At 45.1% G+C, this 15407-nt stretch overlaps 1 protein-coding gene across 1 annotated transcript in view; it reads right to left on the bottom strand.

The window, feature by feature from the left end:
* Positions 1-8547: 8547 nt before the first annotated feature.
* The window catches only part of PPME1 (protein phosphatase methylesterase 1), a 491485-nt gene continuing 484625 nt past the window's right edge, over positions 8548-15407 (bottom strand). Inside the window, exon 14 of the mRNA XM_069640139.1 lies at positions 8548-13497. Coding sequence (XP_069496240.1) covers positions 13479-13497 — 19 coding nt within the window. The 3' untranslated portion in view covers positions 8548-13478. The remainder of the gene's footprint in view (positions 13498-15407) is intronic.

The following is a 15407-nucleotide window of genomic DNA, read 5'->3' as shown; positions in this document are numbered from 1 at the left end:
GGTGTTCCATCCTTCCGCATGACCAACACTGAACCACATACAACCTTCCATAGTCATTTCTCCATCGCCCCATTACACTGGAGCCCCATTCCTCTGAACCAGCCAAATGACCCACCTACCCCTCGAAAAACCTTTAATTTACTTTGGAGCGGGAGCATACCAGTCCATTCAATCTTGTCATACCCGATTCGCTATATCCCTGTAGTCCCTGCGGTCCCTTTGTGGAGCTGGTAATCACTGATCCTTACAAACAGATTTTCGCTAGCTTCTTCTGAACAAGCTGGCCTCTGCCTTTTTTACCTGCTCTATATTCTCCTTTTCCTTCACTTGCCTCCTTTCCAAAAACTGCACAATATGTGACTGAATTTCCGGCCAACTTTTGGCCTCCATCCCTACTACTTCGTCTACATCGTGTTGGCCTTCTTTAGGACGTCCCTTTATTTTAGCAAGTGGTAAAACATTGAAAACTCTTATGACACGCTTCTCCAGTCTCTGCCCTCCACATCACCTGAATGAACTGGATGTGTGCGGCAGGATCGTCACCTAACTCCATTGTATTGGCCAAAATAGAATGTATATCTGGCGTTTCATGACCCACAGAGGCACCCCCCCATACCTGTGTCCTGTAATTATGGAATGCTCCTACATTGTGTTTGTATCCAACTGAACTCCTGGATACCCCGCTCACCTCCAAAGCTCATCTGACTGTTCCCCCATCAGAGCTATGGATAAGCTTTTCATGTTCACTACGGCCAATATGACACAGGCAGTGAATTTCTCTGATGCATAAATCCACTTCCCCGCCCATGCAGTGAACAAAGGAAGTGTCTTCATTAAATTATTCCGGTCCATGTTTGACCACAGGACATAGTACGCCCTTCCCTGCCCCTTCTGGTGCAAAGGAAATTGAGTTACACCCGTTTTTACTGGAGTTTCCACCATCTCTCTTACACTACTCACTGCGGCCATGCGAGTACCACAGCACATCCTAAGACCCCATGGTGGACTCTCCATCACTGCTCCTGCAGCGGGAGAGTAGGGCTGCTACACCCTGCTCAACAACCAGCTCTCATTCATCCCAGTCTCCTAACTCCCGTTACCCCATCCCATGATACTTCTATAGGCACAGAAGCATACTCGGCACTACCGTAAGGTGCTGGTTCCCGTTCTGCCTGCTTGAATCCTGTACCCATAGCAATACATCCGTCCTCCAGGTCCACGTTAACCTCCTTGATAATTGAATTATCCAAACTAACCAGCACTTGTCCATGCTTCCACCTTCTGTCTTCTGCATTCGATGCCTGGCAATTCACTTATTCCGACTGTTTACTTCTCTGTTGTCGTAACAGCACTACCTCTTCCTCCGCTAGCCTCACTGTTTCTTCCAATTTTTCCTGCTCCTGCTTTTCTAATGCCATTCGTAGCCTATCTTCCATCTTAACAGAAAAAGGCAGTGTCTCCCTTTTGTCGCCCAGACCTTCCTCTAGACTTCTGGTTGCCGGTCTCGCACTCTCTCACTCATCCACCCTTAATTTCTCCGATAACCTGGCAGTCAGGGGGAGTTATTCCCCCTTCCCCTATCACCGTTTCTACAGCCTTATCCATTGAAGGAGTTACCCTTCCACTTTCCTAAATATACAATTTTCTAGGAATCTTAGCTGATGGTGGCCTTACCTGTGTCGTCCTTGCAGCTAATGGAGTGGCAACTGGAGAAAATGGAGGTTCGAACTCTGGGCCTGTATACCCTTTAGCAGGCAATAAAGCATTGCATCCATATGGGAGTGTTGGGGTGCTGTGAAAGTAATTCCTGCACCCTCCATTTTTTGGCCCTTCCTAAGATTTTAACACTATGGCCCTTCCTGCCTTTCTCATACATCCTCCATAGCTCTGAGATGTTTAACTGCATCTCCAACTTTGAACCCTTGTGCCTTGAAACTATTCGCACAAGGAAAATCCCCCCCCCCTTTTCTCGGTTTCATAGTATTCCCCCACAATCACTCACCTTGCTAGCTTTCCCCAAATTCACCTCGCTTAGCTATTCACTTTAGTTATACTTCTCAGTATTCCACAAAAGACAGCATCTTCATTAAAAAAATAAAACACACGCCAACCAATATCTCTGAGGTACCTCCTTCACTAGAGCATAGAAGGAGCACATTGTTTTCTACAACAACGCTTCTCTCGCTCTTTTCATTACTACTACTACTACACCGACTACAGGAAGATTCACTTCTCCACTTTAACTAACCAAGAAAGTGAGGCGAGGACTCCGTCTGCACAGTAAAAGCAAAATGAAGGGTGGCAACACAGTAAAAACAAAATGAAGGGTGGCAAGGGTATACTTCAGAAAGCTATCTACGGGTGGACTTAAAATGCCACCTCACCCCGAGGTGTGGGCTCCAACCAGACAAGCAAACTGAAGGGTATTGGGACAAACCTCACACTCGATGTGCTGTTGGAGATACCACCTCCCATTTCTAAAATTAAAAACTAGGTAAAAATATATACAAAGGACTTACAACCTAAAACATTTAACTCATTCCTTCAATGTATTCACCCTTTCAATCCCTGTAAACTCATTTAACTACACACATGCACTCCGATTCTACCCTTAAATCAAGGAAAAATAAAGCCCTGCTCCATTTCCCCCTTGTTTATCCTCCAAACGTGCACTCGCGTGAACTGAATCGTGCCACAGTGGTGCTCCTTCAATTCGCCCTGCACAGCTGGACCACGGTACCACGCCTCCAGGGAACAGACAGGCCTCTAACCAATATGGTGCATGTGGACCTCTCCTTTTATCTGCGCAGATGCGCCACAGCCGAGTTGTTCGGACAGGAAACCCCAACATCTCTGAACAGCCCGTGCTCCTTCACTGACTTGCCAAAAATGTGGAAGACCCTCTAATCTTAAACCAAAGCAGGCCCACCACTTAAGAAGCGAGTGCACGTTTGAAAGTAAAGCAAGTTGATTGTACAATCAGCTGAGAGGAGCTAGATGAAGATGTAGACACAAACTAACCAGATTCTCCCTGAAACACACAAACACTTCACATTATATTAATTTTGCAACAGCTAAAATACCCCAACATATTTTATTACAAATCACCCCCCCCTGCTCCCCACACGATTAAAATTCTTTTGCATACGTTTGGTCAATCGTCTCCAATTCCCATTGGTCACATTCTTTTATCTACAATCATCAGCTCATATTTGTAGCACAACCCTTGTCTGGAGTCTTATGTGGTAGGTTGTGACATCACATACTTACATATTTCAATATAAACATAATTCATTACAATTTCCAGCTGGCCTCAGACCTAACCCAAGACGTGATTGCACATGGTTTGCAAGGACACTTCAGACAATATGGGGAGGGGGAGAAAAAATAAGTTTGCTTCGAACTGGTGATAACTATCGCACCCACCCAGACTTGCTGGAGTCCTTGTTTCATAATAATCTAAACTACTACCAAATCAACATGCATGACCTCTGGACACAACCTGAGAAAATAATTGAAACCCATAAACTATATCGGTCAACACTGCCCTTGGGTGTCACTTGACCTCAGGTTTATTGGTCAGCCATGAACAGATGGATGGGCCTATACAAACAATGAATAACAGGCTCTCTTGCACTACAAAAGATTGAATCTCCTTCGCGCAAGAATGCCAAGTCATAAATAAACCTGGCATGCCTTTAGCTGACCATCTGATAATGTTGCGGCTACTGCTAGCCTTTCTTTTCTCTCAGCCTGCAACCTTGAAATAAACAATTTTCCCAGTCACACAGAGTTCACCTTGAAAAGCCCTGTCAGCAAAGTCTGGCCAAACTATCTACACTTTTCCCCAAACTGCCCCAAACATATGTCCCTTGAGACCTCCATGTATGCATGTCGGTGCATGAAAGTTTTAAAACTACCGTGTCCTCGTGACAAATCCTCTCTCATGCACATTATGGAGCTCCTCGTTGCCCAGCTTCAAGGTGCTTCGGCGCACAGCATACCCAAATTGTATTTATATGTCATTGTCGATTTTGACATGTATCTTGCCGCGCATGTGCAAATCTAAATGCATCAACTTAAACACAAAGTAACACTAAATGTAACATATCCCATTCTCATTAATTACGCTAAATACATGTAAAATTACAAAATCATGCCAACTTCGCTGCTCCCCCAGTCACCAATATGGCACACGCAACGTTAACCCATTTTTTAAATTGGGACCTTTCCTGACCACCCCAACACTGGCGTCCAGGAACTCTTGAAGAGGTCTCATGTGCAACCTGCAATGAGGGACCGGATGGATGCAGAAAGACATCCACCTGGCTGACTCCTGTGAACCAGAAATTATCTGGAGTATGCTTGAGCCCGGAAGCGTGGAGGGACAGATTCCATTGCCCTTTTAGCAGCATGGCCTGAAATTCCTTGACTAGTTGGTCTCTGTGCTGTTCCTGTCTTATCACTGGAGGAATGGGAGGGCACAGATCTTGGAACTCCAGTGTGTGTACCTGCTCGATAACATCAAGCACCCATTTGTCTGTGGAGATGTTGCACCACATGTCGACAAACAGATAGCCGGCCTCCCACTGGGAAGCTGAAGTGGGGGCTTGGGGACTGGGCATGGTCAGAAGTCCTTCTGCGTCTAGTGGTTTGTGGTCGATGGTGGGATACCTCCACTATAGGCCTGGGAATGCCCTCTATATGCCTCCGAGCAGTAAGCAGGCTGGCGGTAGGAAGTACTGAGCAGCTTGGAATTTCAGGAAACCCATGCCTAGAGAGTGTGCTGTCTCTGTTTTGGTCTCGATGGTGAGAAGGGACTCGTCCACTGCCTTGCAAAAAAGATTATCCACGAACAAGGCATGTTGACCACCTTGTCTTGGAAGTCCTGGTCCTCGGCTTGGAGGTCCTGGTGGAAATTCGTAACTCACAGCCAATCTTGATGGCATAGGGCAAAACCGTTGCCGAGCTGCCAGAAACCAAGTCAGCAATGTCAAGGGCGACCGTGATTGCATGAACAGATGCCACTTCCACCTCCTGAAAGATGGCTATGGCCTCTGCTTTTTTTAATCCTCTGGCAGGAAATCAAGGATGGGTGCAACTTGTACCATAGTTCTCTGTAGTAGCGTGCAAGGATGGCTAGGGCGTTGGCTGCCTTGACCGTGGACGCTGCAGTGGTAGTTATGTGCTTTCCAGCCACATCCAGCTTCTGACCTCCAGGTCATTCGGGACTGAGCAAGAGGATGAAGGATTAGATTACTTCTTCCTTGCAGCAGCCAAGACTACAGAGTATGGCGTTGGAAGGCCTCTGGGGCATTTAGAAGCCATATCTGGGAACTTATATTTCTTCGCCAACCTCTCCTTTTTAGTAGGCACAGAAATAACCACCAACCAGTCCTCCCAGACGTCATCCAGAAGCAGACTGACACCAGAGTCTTTCTGGAAGATTCACAGCGCTGGAAAAGGAATCCCTCCTTTTCCTCCAGAACCAGTTTGAAAAGCTTGGCTGTCTGGGAAATCATCACCTGGAAAGATCCCACTTCATCCGGTGAAAGAGTCCCTAGATGGTAGCTCTACATCTGATGACTCACCATCTGCAGGGACCAGGTCCTCAAACCCATCCATACCCTGGGTACCATCTGTATCCAGGTTGGTGTCCGTTCCGGTCAGGACCAACTCCTCTATAACAGAGGGCTGTAGAACAGGCGTTGGCGGCGGGATCGCAGGCTCTGGAGGCGGTGGCACCAGGTGGGGCTGAGACGGTCTTGGTGGACTGGCCACAGGAGCTGGGCCCAGAACCGCAGGCGAACCAGGAGCCACAGGCGGTAGCCACTGCTGTATCTCCGAAACCAGAATGTGGAGAGTTGACAAAACATCCAAACATCTCTTGGCAATAGATCTCTCAGCCCGAGGTGTAAAGATTGGTGCATGAGGCAAGAGACTGAGGGCAAGTAGGCTGAAGCAGCTGTGCAGGCTGGAGAGCCAGCTGTGGAAGCAGGCCAACACCACTCTCTGTAGGAGCGCAGACGGGAGGCTGGATATATGACCCTAGGAGGTCAGGGGATGCAGCAGTCAGCTAAAGGGCCCCTCTCTCTGCTGGAACCTCTCCGGAAGGTGCATAGCACAGGCACACCTGGAGAAGGTAGTGCTAGTGGACAGACCCAGCCATGACTGAGGCTTTGGAGGCAATGCTGCCCTTGAGATAGCTGTTGTGACCATAGAGATGGAGCCTGCAGTCACTGAGGAGCCTGCAGATGTGACAAAAACCGGTACCGCCGGCATGGTGGACGATGTCATCAACCGTCTTCATCGACAATGATTTAGACAATGGTCTTGGGTTGTGGACGTCTGGGGGCGGGGGGGTCGACGATGCTGCGACCGAGTGGACGATCTCTGGCCCTCCGAAGACGGGTTTCACTTCGCATCAGTCCCTGATCCAGACGACCGAGACGCTGCCGCGCTCATCGTCGAGGATGTCAGAGTGCAATTTTTTTTAATAGGTACCTACCCCTCGGAAGCGTCCTCCAAGGATTTCAACGGCTTGCCACAGGGACTATGCTGCAGATTCAGAGGCCTTACACCTTCATCCAGCCATGACACCAGCTTCTGATCGTGAACCTTCCTAGTCTTAGTGGAGAAAGACTGGAAGATGGGGCATCCCTCCACATTGTGGTTCGGGTGCAGGCAGTAAATACACTTTTGGTGGCAGTCTTCGATGAAGACATTCTTCTGATCGCATCTGGAACAGGCCTTGAAGAGGCTCTTCTTCTCGGCCTCGACACAGCACGTGTACTAGGCCCAAAACTCATTTGCAGTCTTGCATGACGCAGCGATCCGCTAGAAGGTGGGATCGAGTCCGTCAATGGATCCCCCATTGCCAACAAGTCACAACGATGATGAATTGAAGAAAATTCAAAGAAAACTATCAAAAATAGGCAGAATACTCGAGGAGGAAAACTAGAGGACTCCCAACACGAAGATGTGAGTAAAAATCTGAAGATGGCCACCAGAGGTGGAGTTAAGGAGGACAGGTGTCACTGCGTCATACTGCCCCAACCAAAGTGACCTTAATAGGCCATACAAGCGACAATGAGATCTGAAGCCAAGTTGATCGTAGCTGGTTCCCCAAGAATGGGTATTGTTCGAGTGTAGGAGTCATTGGGTTGGTCTGATCTACCTCTTACCCTAACGGCTCAAAGCCAAAGGGTCACCTTCTTCATCTTAGACAGTCTGGCTGGTCTGGACAGATCTAGATCTATTGGTGTGCATTAGCCTGAGTTGGACAGCAAACGGAAACAATTTGAAACATCTCTTATGGAGAGTACCGATGGTTGCTCAGCTGGTTTAGATGTCGATGTCTCAAATGCCATATTTTTCTTTAGGATGAGGTTTGAGTGCTGAGGCACATGGACACCAGGAGTTCTGACAGCTTCTCTAGGCACAGTGGGACCTACAGTCTCAGTCAGGGTTGAGGACTGGGCTGTTCATGCTCTTGAAAATATTTCAAGCATTTGTTTTCTGTACTGCTCACTCTTCAGCTGTACAGGATGCCATCAGGCAAGTTCCCTATTGTGGAGAACACAGAGGCTTCATCACCATCTCCCTTCTGGGATCAGAGTCTCGTTTATGTGCGTACAGGACAATGACAAATATGTCAACTCACTTCTCAAGTGGGATTTCTTGTTGTGCATTTTGTGTGTTTTGTACTGCACCCTTCCTTTTCTCCGGAAGGGTCTTTCTCGAGTGTTAGAACACCAGGCAACCTCCCGTCCCTGGAACAAGACAGTTTGGCCTCTTGTTCTGAGGTTATCTGACTTGCAGAAGTCACAGTCCAAGATGTTGTGTCTCGGCCCAGAACACGATACACAAATAGTATGGGGATCGGAGATGGACATCTTGAAACTGGAGTCACTGCAGCACATGAATCCCAAAACGTCTGCCATCAATCGGTCAGTTCATTTATTTTTTTTAAGAGAGAAAGAAGTGATTGGAAGCAGCTTTCTGAGTGCATGGAAACAATTCAATGAAGTCAAAAAGACGAGCATGATGCCCCCTACTGGATACACAAGTTTTCCAGTGCTATCTGCTCAGGAATACCTGAAGGCGAGGGATACGGGGGGAGGACCACATCCTCTAGAAGAAAAAAATACTGCAACATATTCAACTTAGTACCACAATAACCTCAACTGCAAAGCACCATTTTACATTCCATGTGACTATCCTGTAGGCCCCAAGAGATGTACACACAGGTTTTAAAAAATTCAGCTTATCAACTTAACATGAACTTCAAACTATGAGGGACAGGGTATTTATTTATCTTCAATTATTTAGAAAAACATTGAACTAAAAAGGGAAATGTGTCACACAATGCTGTTCTGTGTTTTGAGCTTACCTGTTTTTCAAATTCTTTGATCTGTCCAACAAACGGATAACCTCAAGAAACGTTGTGTAACCTCCCCTCCTCCCCCAACACCATTTCACAACATATCGTTTAGGTTCTGCAGTCTCTGAATCTGAAAACATAACACCAACAGAAAGAACACAAACTCATTTTTAAATATTTATTTTTCTCTCAACAAGGAAAAATGTTAATGTGAATAAAAAAACTAAAATATCCATTTCCACATGCCCAATCCTAATGTGAACAGAAATGAGAAGCATGTTTTTCCACCACGAGCACCATGTAGACTTCCACACAGCTAGTACCTGTGGGGGTTCTCCTGCAATACGTCAGACACGCGCGCACAAGTATTCCGGAATAACCCTCGAGGCCAACAAGGGTGCATTTACACAGAAATTCAGTTTGCCATTTAACATTGCATAACATTGAGTGTGTATTGACGGACAGTCTTATCAATGGTTATATTATTGCATGCATTCGCAAAACGGCAGGGCTTCCCAAAAAGGGTCCATGCCTTGGAGGAGAAATTTGTTTGGGGAAAGAGAAAGGAGTGGGAAGACGTTTTGCTGCATACAGTGTATTGAATTTCTTCCCTGCCAAGTCTCTGATTAAAAACAGTAATCAAAGCTAAATAAACTCCAAGTAGATCTGAATAGAAAGAGGTGCCATTGACATAGTTGTGGCATTTTTTATTCCAAAAAGCATATATGCAGTCCGATTTATTGGCAACATTTTCCAAAGCACGGAAGGAAAGGACATATTGATGTGCCAAAGGGATGCCACCTTTCCACTTCATGGGCAAGGTGCAGCAAGGATTTGGTACCATCTGCACGGAGGCCATCAATGAAAAGTAAAAGCAAAGCCCATGGGATGATTAGTGCCAAGGGATGTACAGCAGTCTGTTTGCTACATATGTAGAAAAACCCAACCCAAGGAGTTCGCTTCCAAATTAAAGGATTTACATTTCATGCATTCCAGTGTCAAATAGAGTCCCGGACTGGAATTATTGTTGATGGGTCAAACATTTTTCAAAAACTCAATTAAAAAAAATTGATTAGAGCAAAAAGAAAAATCAATGTGTTCCGTTAAGAAAACACTTTCAATTAACATAGCAATTGTAGTAAAACCATGACTGCAGAGGGGAAGACATATACAATTTGATCTCAGTATCTTAATTCACTGGCGGGAGGGAAGACCTTTCTAAAGAAGCACGTCCCACCACGGATTGTGGTTTTGCCAATGACAGTCAGAAAATAAAAGAAAACGTGACATTTGTATTCTGTTCTCCAGTATATCATTGTAGTCAGAAACGATGGGTCGTTATATGCCTGCTTTCAAACGCCTTGATAGGGTCTGGAACGAGGGCAGCAGGACTAAGCTCCCAAGAACATTCCACCAATTACCGGCCGAATATTTCGACTCAACCAGGAAGAGACCATGGAGTAAACAGGACAGTGCTCTAATGTTACTTTAATCATTTTAGTAGTTCCATTATTTTCTCCTTTGTTTAGCCTGCGATGATTTCAGCACAACGTCATAGCAATCTCAATTCAACTCATAACAGCATACACGTAAAACGTCTAAATTGAACAAGTTACCAGTCTCGAGAAACACCTTTACTCTGACTAAACTAGACACTATTAATACCAACTCTGTGTCCTCTCTGCTCCAATGGGGTAGAAACTGTAAAGAAGATCTAAAGGATATTTGAGAATTCTGAGCTATTGTGCGATTCAGTTGCCATTTTAGTGGGGGATGGGTAATTAAGTCAACCATTGGTTTACCTCCACAATGCCGCTCTCACAAAAGTTGAAAAGGCAAGAAGGGGTATGTGCTGTGGCATGAGATCCACTCACAGATAAAAGACAACAGTTGCCCCTGAAATTATAAGGCCACACTGCAGGAGAGGGCCCTACACCAAGCAAAGTGCATGAAGGTCCCAATATTAAAACTAGTCACACGACGCTAATCCCTATAAAGTCAATGTCAAGGATGAAGGAAGAGTATGCATGATACAGAGCTCAACACTTCCCATTTCATGCATTGTGGGACTATTAGTGCTGCTTTTAAAAATGGGAAAAACCTCCAAGTCCCACAATGCAAAGGAAAAACCAACACTGGATGACCTACTTAGCCATGGAATGGGGAAACGTGCGCGCTCTTGTTGATTAATCGTATGTATGGGCTGGCTAAATGAAGGGTGGGTCTAGAATGCCAGCGCAGACATTATTCCATTCCTAGTCCTAAACTGTGACCCTTTTTATGGGGGCTTGTCATAGAAGAGCCCACAGGGAGGGCAGGGCCACTCTTGAGTGCCACTATACCTGCTTGGAGGCTCTGAGGGCCTATTGCACTGAAGCACTGTCATTAAGAGTTAGTCAACTTTCCTCGGAGCAGAGCACAGTGCGGAAATTAGGAAAGGTCTTTAGAGAATCGCCTCATCTGTATATGCCATAGACAGGTATACTAGTGGCAACTTTGTATGAAACTCTCCCCTCACTGATCCTCCCAGATCAGTAGAAAAAAGTGTGAGGCAGTGCGGCACATCTCTAGGGGCCATTTGAACTCCTGCCACATTACGAAAAAAGATGGCGCAACGGTTAACAATAGTAGGACAAAGCACTTGACAGCAGTGAGATTTTACTCCATAGAGTGCAATTCTTTAGTAAATAAAATACGGGTGAATGTTTGCTTTTGTAATCAGTGTCACCAAAAAAGGAAGTGTGTACACTGCCATAAATTTGTTCCCACTATTGCAAATTGATATGCACAGCAAATCTCCCAAGGGCTCCCAGCTACACTTGGACTGCTCAGGCAACAATGACTGGATATGCAATGGGCATAGTGAGAACATTAGGCACAGATTCCATATGGCTTAACCCCAAGTCCATCAAACCTGGGCATGCCATTTCCTGGAAAAGGTGCACTTGCACACGAGTTAACAAAACTTGGATATTAACTGCCTTACATTTTTGCTTGCTGTGTCATTTTGCCCAAGGGACTTGGAAAAAGTAGTAGAACAGTGCATCAATCGACAACACCTGCACTTTCACCGACATACGGCAAATTCCACAGGTGAGGAGCAGCTGCCTGGTCGTGTAAAGCATGCTCAAAGTATCTGGCTCAAGAATATTTTTGTAACCGTTTTACATATGTTATTGCATGGCTTCTGTAGTGTGCATTCTACCCGCAAACTTTCTTGGGTTAAACTAATTTAAATACTTTTTGCTTATGAAAGAAAGGCGATTAATACAGAAATGTATGCTGCCCATAATTATTTAAAAGAATCCAAAAACGGATGCCCCCAACAAGGGAAACGGATTGTCTTGGTTTACACATTGATTTTTTACACCACACAATTCCAATATAGACCAATATGCGTCAAAATGACCACGGACTATCCAAAGGAGACCCCTTAAGCCCAGAGACAAAAGCAGCAAATGACATCAGCAAATATGGGGTAACAATGAAAACAAAAAAAAATCATTGTGTGACAGTACAGGAAATACACCAATCGTAGCAGTGTCCACACCCTACACACCAATGCTGTTGATTCTGTACAGCTATGAGTAGTAATTTTACAGCAACATGATGTATAAAATTGTAAATTGCTACAGTCAACAAAGTAAAGCGCCTGCATGTTACAAAATGTGGATTTACACTACACCCAGACAGGATAAGGAGGGGGGTGTGGGCGGAGGGTTAAGGGGCGCTTGCAGGAATGTCCTGTTGGCTTCCATGTGTTTATAACTTATGAAAATATAACGAATGAATTTACAATTTTATTTGGTGGTTCCCCCCCCCAAACCCACTGTTTCGTTTTGTTGTAAGCACTTTCCCATCTATATATATATATATATATATATATATATATATATATATATATATATATATATATATATATTGTATTTGGCTTTGTTACATTTACATTTGTTATTTCAAATTCGTTCTATTCACTGTATACCTTCTGTTGGCAGCTACTTGGGACACTGCAAGTAGCTGCCAACTGATATTTAGATGTGAAGGGATTGTGCTGGCAAGCAGTTCTGGGATTTCACTAGTTCCTTTGGCACTAACTTGATATACAACATGGAGGCTTTTTCTCTTGCATAAACAGGATAGACTAAAAGAGCTAGCAAAAGCTGGCTACTGCGGAGACATGCGGAGCACGCCTTCAGTTATTGTATGGACCGAAACCGCAAAAGCAATCAGGTCTTTACTGAAATGGTTAGTGGCAGTATTTAATTCACGGGGAAGGAAGGGCAGCGTTGGCTTTTTACTGCAGAAGGTCAATAACAGAACAGTCACTGTTGACATGACTACCATGCAGACTGTTGGCCACCTGTGCTGGTGAAAACCGCCTGATCCCTGCCACTAGGAGGCAGCTCATCCGGCTTGGAGTAACAAAAGCGGGGAGCGGGTGGTGGAGACGATTTTCAATTTTCTTCCTCCAAGTTAAATCAGTGCAGTATAAGTACAAAAGACAATACCTGCTCCACCCTTATTCAAATAACGTCTAGTGCAATGCACGAAAAACATCTAAACTCGTGGCTGAAAACAAATAGGTTTGTCATCTTCCAAAATGTAAAAAAAAATAGAAATTCTTTACACGAGTTACAGTGAAAATAGGACTTAAAAAAAAAAGAAAGCAATTCAAACTAGGTGATCTAACATTAAAAAGTAAGCACATTCACCAAAGGAAAATTCAACATGCTTCCATTAAGCGCCCTGAAGACCTGTAAGAAATCATAACAGCACCGAGTAGGGCCGCGCCCCCATAGCAGTTTACAACCATGGCTGAGAATTCATAAAGGGGCAAGAGGAAGGGGGATCCGCCTTTGGCAGGGGCCTGTTTCAGGAGCCCGGGCAGCTTTGCAGGTCTTGCCGTCACGCACGCATGCTGCCTCGTCAATACACCTACACCAAAGGTTACGCAGCCTGGCAAACGAGTTGCAGTGGGTGTGTGGATTCCGGTTCTCCGGTGCTGAACTTTGATCCAGGAGTATATGATTACGTCACAGTGGCCTCTGGTGCACTATATTTACATTGGAATTCAATCTTGGAGCACTGCAGGATACTAACAGCCCGGAAAAACGCTATAAAAAGACAAGTGGGAGGGGAGAAAAAAATGAAGTTCAATGAGTGAAATATAAACATCAATTTAATGCAGATCAGTAAGACAGCTATACCCCTTCACTTCTCCCATGTCCTAAGCATGGCCAATAGTCACTGACCAGCAGTGCTGGAAATGGTCCAAATTTACTGGAGAAACTCCTCCTCCACCCCTCCTTTGGCAGTGGTTTGGGCGGGACTGGGGGTGGGGCCAAGTGTCGAATGAATATAAGAGGCTGGCGGCTTTGCATAAAAAAACAAAGTGCATTTTGGGAACATAGAAATGACCACCAATTTATCAAACATGTCTGTGCTAGTAATTCGAATGCTCATTCCTTCTGAGCATGCAATGCACACTTGATATGGAGCTCATTTCCTCTGTCGCGATAGCAAGCCTGACAGTAAAATGTGTGCAAAGCATGAGATATATAAAGTTTCGGACAGTTGTTTAAGTTTGGGCTGTTGATCAAATGATGACTTTCAGGTGCAGTCTGAAAACGTGCATCACTCATCTGCATGAGAGACAGCATTCGGGAGACTCTCAGCAGTCGGGGGGCAGAGAGCTTACTCAAAACAGAGGGGTGGTGGGGTTTAGGCCTCCAGCAAGACAGTTTTTGCCAGAGTGCACGCACCTCCGTCTTGTTCAGGCCCAAGTCCTCCCCTGCCAACCGCATAAAGTGCCCCAATCTGCTGCCATAAAGAGTTTGCGGTCTGCATGCATGCTGGAAACATGGGTTAAAACTGTCCCAGCAAACATCCTCCATGATCAATCAACCACAGACATACCACAGACATTAAAATTCACAAAACATTCTCTGCTGGTTATATGCGTAATTTTTAGGCATATTACAAAATCGTTGTGGCCTCAAATGTGAAGCCGTGGTGGTGAAATCAAGACCAGCACAGACAATTGTAAAACACTCGAGCAACATTCTCCACACAGACTGCCTGGTGGCAGTACCTCTATACTCTTCACATAACCACCAAGCGCAAGACTGGAGAACATGCAAAAAGAGCTCAGCAAGAGAACATACAACTTCCATCCCAAGCAGCCACAACCTCAAACTGTCTCTACATATCACCCACCTCCCAAGAACGGATCTGCATGAAATGACCGAATGCAAACGTCTGACTACCAAAAGTCCAACCTTACCCCCCCCCCCCCATTTGTTTGCAAATATATGGGGCCCCTGACTTTTTGCCCTCAGCCATTTTGTCCTATTCCCCCAAGAACTACTTTCATAAAAGAGCTGCTGGCTGGGAAATTATACAATGCCCTGAGCTAGTATCGGCTGATGGAGATCATATGAGTTCTTATCGCACAGAGAAAAGATTTTATATGCGCGGACCACATTAAATAGAACCCTTTGGGCAATGGTTTACTTTTCAGTGATGGCACCAGCTTGCCCATCATCAAGTAAATAAACAATATTGCCGTTAACAAATTCCTGTCATTTCAAATATAATCAATGAAAACAATGTTTCTGCAAAGACCATCAACATAAACGTATATAAAATCATTTGAGAGTAACAAAATACTCCATATCTTACAAGAGTGAAATGCAAGCAAGGATTCAGACCTGAAGGCGACCCAATGGGCACGGTCATATGTTCTCTAAATACAGTCAAAGCCTGGGAACGGACAAGGGTGTGGCTTTGAGACGTGCTGCTTGTGCACTAGTACATCAGTTTGCACGGACCCCATTGCCATGCAAGGTCGATAGGATGCTCATCTCCATCAGCCACACTTGATAGATCTAAAGACACTGCAATGTGTATGAGCAATCCTGGTTTAGATTTGTAACACAACGTCTAAATGAAATTATTTCAGCATGGGTTAAGATGGAGTCAACTCTAATTTAAGGCATGAGTGAGAATTCTTTAAAGAAGCCAA

The sequence above is a fragment of the Ambystoma mexicanum genome, chromosome 7q, assembly GCF_040938575.1.
Source record: "Ambystoma mexicanum isolate Mex_15411 chromosome 7q, UKY_AmexF1_1, whole genome shotgun sequence".
Lineage (NCBI taxonomy): Eukaryota > Metazoa > Chordata > Amphibia > Caudata > Ambystomatidae > Ambystoma > Ambystoma mexicanum.
This window is presented reverse-complemented; position numbering and strand designations above follow the sequence as displayed.